We start from the raw sequence: 6,000 nt of genomic DNA on the forward strand, positions 1-6,000 counted from the left end.
GTGACTACCTTACGAACCCCTGGTTGAGTGAGAGCCAACGCGATGGCTGCCTCTTCTGCTGCCGTCATGTCTGCGGTCTGGAGTGGGGCACAAGCAAGGAGGCTGGTTCTCGAGGTAACCACGATGGTGGCATACTGCTACCCGCGATATTGGGAGGCGCGTGTGTAGATAACTGCATCATCCCCACCGAGGGTGTTGTTGAGCGCGAGAGCCCGTGCTTGTCGGCGACCCTCTTCGTGTGAGGAGTCCATATTTCTATAAGCAAAGGGAGCATCTTTAATTCTTGTCGCCAAAAGTCCAGGACTACATCAAGCGGAGTGACGTTGTGTGCTGCCCAGCAAATCTGGTGAAGGATGGGGCGACCCGCTGCAGTTCTGCTCATTTGGAGCTTCTCGATAGAAATATGGCCCTCTATCAGCTCTCCAAGCAGGTATAAAGCCGCGTGCTAAGCAGCCTCTCTGTGAACGCACTCAGGGGAAGACCAATGACCTGCTCAACTGCCTTTCTAATCATTATATAAAGCATCTTTATCTTCTCCTTGCCAAGAAGAAGACAAGGGGTTGACGTACGCGATTCCAGAGAGAACACAAGCTTGAAATAATCTAAAGGTTTCGGATCCCTTGAGGCCTCTTGGCTTGGTGGCAACTCGCCTGATCCCGTGTATAATTTGATTCATGCTGTGCTTGAGGCGCTGCAACGATACGTCAGCTTTGGTGTTGGCCTGGAGATGTAGGTCCAGGATCTTGATGCTGGGGCTTGGAGTGATGGTCATGAAGGAGTATTTGAATGTGTTCCTTGAGGTGTCGTTTGTCGTGAGGGCGGACGACCAGGATCTGAGATTTCTTACGTGAACACTGAAAGCCACAGGCTTTACCACATTGGCGTAGTAGAAGTGAGATGCCATGGTTTGGTGCGAGTTTCCCTTTATCGCTATTACGTGGCCTTCAGTGCCAATGCAGGGGTGTAACCCGTAGATCTGCTTGGTGAGTGCCCTACTTGTCGTCCCCGCCTTCGAGTGGGCTCGTAGCTAAATCAGTAAGACAATGGGCTCTGGCTTTGTTACTCTTTTAGTTCCAAGCTCAATTCCTGGCGGTGCCAGTAAATTCTTTTATTTGTTCGCGGGAGTTTTCTGTTGACACCAACGGTCGCGAAAGAACCCTTGCAGGGTAGAGGTAAAAAGCTTTGCTGTAAAATATTGGGTCATGTTAGCGCGTGGATGGCTTGGTAGGTTGCGGTTTTGTAGAAATTGTCTTCATCGTATCGAGTGCCTGCCGGCTTGCACGCACTGCGCCGCTCTGAGCCAGCATTCAACTGCTTCCTGGGATTTTTTGTCATGTGCGTTTACTGGACGTTTAGTCAAAACATAACAGGCTATGTGTGTTAACATCGCTTCCAGCTTTTGTATGATCATTCTCTGATAAGCCGTGACAGGTTTAGGGAACAAGCCTGCAGTTTCTATTCGCACGGTTTTCCTATGTCGATTGTAGCGTCATCGTGCTGCAGGTTGACTTGTTTTCTCTTTTTTGTATACTTACGCGTTCCGCAATGAGTTTCCTTGCACATGTGATAGTGCTTTGCACCTTCGCGGTTTTCGTTGGCTGCCGGGCGCTGCCGTCCAATCACTGTGCAGGTTTGGGAGGCCGGCCTACACGTGATGCCTCAGTTTTTGTGGAATATATACAATTAACTATGGTAATTTTATATTTCATAGTTGTCCTGAATATATTACTTTGTATGGCATTTTTCGGATAATCTCCGTTGAGTTTCAAGACGGATATTTTCAATGGGATCCAGTTTACTGTTTGTCAAGCGATAATAAATTTTCGTTGTTATCTTGCGCTCTCTCGTGCGCTCTTTTCCATTCCCTTCGGTTTTTATGCGCTGCTTCGTATTAGAGTAATACAGTTCGTTTAAGGCCAACCTTTCGATATCAGTGCGAGTCCTTTACCGCTCACGGGGCAGCGCAGTTTACGCTTGGCGATTTTTCGGGCCGTAAAGATTGCACTGCAAAATTGGCACGCCGGACATGGCAAAATAAGAAGTAGCTTGGCTAACGGGCTCTCCACAAGTGCTTCCAGTGTCTTCCACTCTTTGTTGCTGCTTGGTACAATGCCTCATCTTCTCCGTGAAGAAAACTTTGTGGTCATTGTTCCTCTGATGGTGCAGGAAGCCCGGGGCCAAGCCCGAACTGCAGCGGTTCTCAGTGCAGCGCCTGCAGGGCGTCCGCGTCCAGGTGCAGGGCCTGGGCGCCCTGGGCGGCGTGGCCAACGCGCTCTCGGTGGTGCTCACCAGCGTCTTCGAAGAAGAGATCCGGCGCGCCGTCGAGGACAGCGTGCGCAACCTCTTTTCCGAGAAGCTGGCCGAGCTGGCTTCCAGCATACCGGGCGCCCTCGCCGCCCTCGGGTAGCCTGCAACGGAATGCTCACTGTCGCGCCCGCAAACTTTGGCTGCGCCGCCTTCAGTTTCATTCGGAGCCGCTGAGACAATGGAAGGAGACCGAAGCACAAATACGCGCCTGAAAAGAAAAAAGCCATTTGGGGCACGACATAGAGGATGAGAACATAGTTGGCCGTTTCTGGGCACAGCGATGGGAGCTTAAATCTCAGCTTTGGTGAGTGCAAGCAAACAAGCGACTGAAACACGAACACCACCAGCCATGCTCTCTTTTCAGGCCTTACACATTCTGTAGCTCGTATCTGTTTTCAACGGCGATTAAAGGTCTGTGAAGCGCGAAACTCCATCCACCGTTGCGTACAAAAATTTTCAGCATAATGGACGCGACACACGAGGGCAAGCGCGACATCTCACCGTGTGACTGAAAACTTTTGCACTTTTCGAAGCCATGCGTTGCTGAAAATGTCCTTAATTTACGACGACCAATGAGGCACTACGGTGTAGCACGGACACAAAATCCCTCCGCTATTCCTCGCACGCCGCCAAGCTGAGACTTTGCGTCTCCCTTGCGATCTGTTGTAGCCGTGCGTCCTTAGGTGTCCAGGCCACCGGAATCGTACAATGCACACACACCGGCGATACAAATGAGCCCCAGATTTGCCAATACTGCGAATTGGGTCGCTCCCGCGAAGAATATACGGGCGACATTGTAGCCAAGGTTTGGGGACAAGATACACAAACTTCGTTTCCTCCCACTGGCAGCAGCACTCTTTACGGGCACGCCCTCCTTTCAGACGCGACGCTTCCTGACGCCGAATGCCAGAGGGAGAGCCACCCAGGAAGCTCGTAGACGACGCCAATCACGCAGGACACAAATGACTGGCAATGCTTCTGTTTACAATAATTTCTTGCTTTTTGGTTTGGGTTTACGCATTTACAGAAGTGCGACAAGCGCCTATAAAGGGAGATGCATTTCAGACCAGACCGATCGCTAGGGAACCAAAAATGTGTGACATGTTCTGTTCCATTTCTCTGCTTCTTTACCTTTTGTGGGTTTCGTTTTATGGGTTGAAGGTTATATGAACTGCCGTACGTGAACAATAAACATCACTTAACCTAGGTTATGGTCTTGCCTGTTTCGATTTCGCCCTGCGTTTTCTCCTATGCGGTTTCTTGCTGTGTGTATGTGTATAACCATGATGCGTGTGCAACTAGGCGTTGTAGCTGCGACGGCCCCCATTCAGCCCCAGAAGAAACTAGCGCCGCTTTCCTATAAAACCGCAACACGTGAAACGCTTCCACGCCCCAAAGTTATATCAACCCCTAAGTAAAAACAAAATCATGCGCCCGTCCGTGTAACGCGACCATAGTTGAACTCGAAGCTTTCTCGTGATGAATTCTTTGGTTCACTAATCCCACACTGCGAGTTTGTGCTACTATGGAGGTTACCACCGCTTTTCTAGAATACCCACAGAAGTTCTCGGGTGTGCACTCCATGGGCGTAACGTTTTGGTTTGGGGTGTACGGCGCGAATCGTCACCTGCTGCTTGGCGTTCGGTTCGACCGTGTCGAAATGGAGCAATAGCACAGACGCCGGCTTCTCATCCGAGGCGTGCATGCTCGATCCGGCCACGGGAAGCGCATATTTCCTTAACGTCGCCCGCGATCATTCATCATGTTCACCACTGGGAAAGTTTGGTTTCCTGCAGGGCGTGTTAGGGTACAATGATATCAGTACCGACAAGGAAGCCTCGCTTTAAAAACATCGAACAAAAGGAAACGACTAATAAGAGCGATAAATGAGCTGCGCCCTAATCGTAAACCCAGCAAAATACATCTTCACACGCAGCAAATGCGCCAGCTACTTTGATAAGCAGCACATATACCACACCAGTCAATACGATAGAGCATTTCCCACAACTCCCAGCACCCCACGAATATACCGAACCGTCCGCGTAATGAGCCCAAAGTGCAGACCTCCCTGCGGCCGCTGAGTGAGACAGCGCAGGGGAAGCAGTTGTTTCGCCCTCCTCTAGTCTCGTAATAATACAGTGGCGAGGCTCCCAGCGAGCCAAGCGAAAAGAAAGGTGGAGTGGGCGGGTTGCCGGATGAAGGCCACGTGCGATGCCATGAATGACCTTGAGAGATGTAGCTTTCATAATTCAACACTTGGTTCTTGCAAATATTTGCAAGGAAAACCAAGTGGTGAAATATGTCGACAGCCACGTTTGCGGGAATTATGCAATACCACTCACGTAGCAAAGACTGCACATAGGAGAAAACAGTTGTTGTGTAAATGACTGTCTAAAGCCCGTTCTACATGGTGCATTTTTCACCAGCGAATTCGCTGGAACGAACATTCGCATTTGGGGAGTTCGCAATGCCTGGAAATGTCGTCTACATGGCCGGCGAACGTCGCGCTTTTCGCACTTCAGAAACACATTGTTTGCAGACCGAATTATGTCTATATTAGGTCTATAGGCAAAGCTTATTGTGATGTGAAAAAATAAGTGTTATTGTACTTTGTGGGGAAGTTGTTTCAGCTTCTTTTGCAGTAAATATGAGTTTGTTAGCGGTTTCACTTAAAAATCGCCAATTATTTCTCAATCTACGCACACATAGCAGGTGTGCGAGTGGTGTGACTATAACTGCAATTACGTAGGCCTGCAGGACAGTCTGGGTACGTGCCACAGTGTGCGACGAGCCTCCGCCATGAGTTAGGTGAATTGTAAATTAGGTGTGCTAGCGGAGTGACTATAACTACAATTACGTAGGCCTGCAGGACAGCATTGGTACGTGCCACACGGTGCGACGAGCCTCGGCCATGATTAAGGAGAATTGTACAATTAGGTGATCTAGCGGAGCGACTTATATTCTGAGCATTCGCGGCCTTACATTAATGGGATACGCAGTGCAAGCGATACCACCACTATCATGGCCAGTGTGAGCACTGAGGGATACGCTCTCCTATCTCTTGTACTGACGCCCCATCGCCATTACCGTCTGTAAATATTCACCAGCATCATCGTCGGTCTCGCGCTTCCCGGTACGTTCGCTCCGAGGAGGACAATAAACGTCGTCACCGAGACCTCGTCCCTCACTCTCTCAAGTGGTGGAGTGTGCGCTTGATCGCGACGTCTACCTCTCTTGGTCGCACCGGTGGAGCTACGATCGGGTCGGCGTTTCGCGCTAGCAACCAGCACCATGCAGCACGAGAGCAGCCGTAGTGCTACCAGCGCAGCAGCTCCTGTCCAGCCCGACATTACTATCACCACTCACCAGCGCGATCCTCCGTTTTTCTACGGTCTCCGTGGTGAAGACGTGGACGAATGGCTCGATCAGTACAACAGGGTAAGCTCCTTCAACCGCTGGGACGACACGTTCAAGCTACAGGACGTTGGTTTCTCCTTGAAGAAGGTGTCCGAGACCTGGTACTACAATAATGCGGGAGGATTCTCTGATTGGAGTGACTTTACTCAGCAACTGCGTCAGATTTTCGGCACGTCCTCTGCTAGCGCGGCTGGCGCCAAAAAGAAACTGGACGCCCGCATACAGCACCCGGAGGAAACATACGCTTCGTACATAGAAGACGTCGTCGGACTGTGT

General features: G+C 50.5%; 1 protein-coding gene across 3 annotated transcripts in view; it reads left to right on the forward strand.

Annotated features, from left to right (window-relative positions):
• LOC144168752 (mite allergen Lep d 7-like) overlaps nt 1-3,514 on the forward strand; it is a 222,625-nt gene extending 219,111 nt beyond the window's left edge. For all 3 annotated transcript variants that reach the window (XM_077697711.1, XM_077697710.1, XM_077697712.1), the window contains exon 5: nt 2,167-3,514. In XM_077697711.1, the coding sequence (XP_077553837.1) occupies nt 2,167-2,407 (241 nt within the window). In that variant the 3' untranslated portion in view covers nt 2,408-3,514. The remainder of the gene's footprint in view (nt 1-2,166) is intronic.
• The last annotated feature ends 2,486 nt before the right edge of the window (nt 3,515-6,000 follow it).

This window comes from Haemaphysalis longicornis, unplaced genomic scaffold (genome assembly GCF_048455015.1).
Source record: "Haemaphysalis longicornis isolate Haplotype H1 unplaced genomic scaffold, Haemaphysalis longicornis Haplotype H1 scaffold_2, whole genome shotgun sequence".
Classification (NCBI taxonomy): domain Eukaryota; kingdom Metazoa; phylum Arthropoda; class Arachnida; order Ixodida; family Ixodidae; genus Haemaphysalis; species Haemaphysalis longicornis.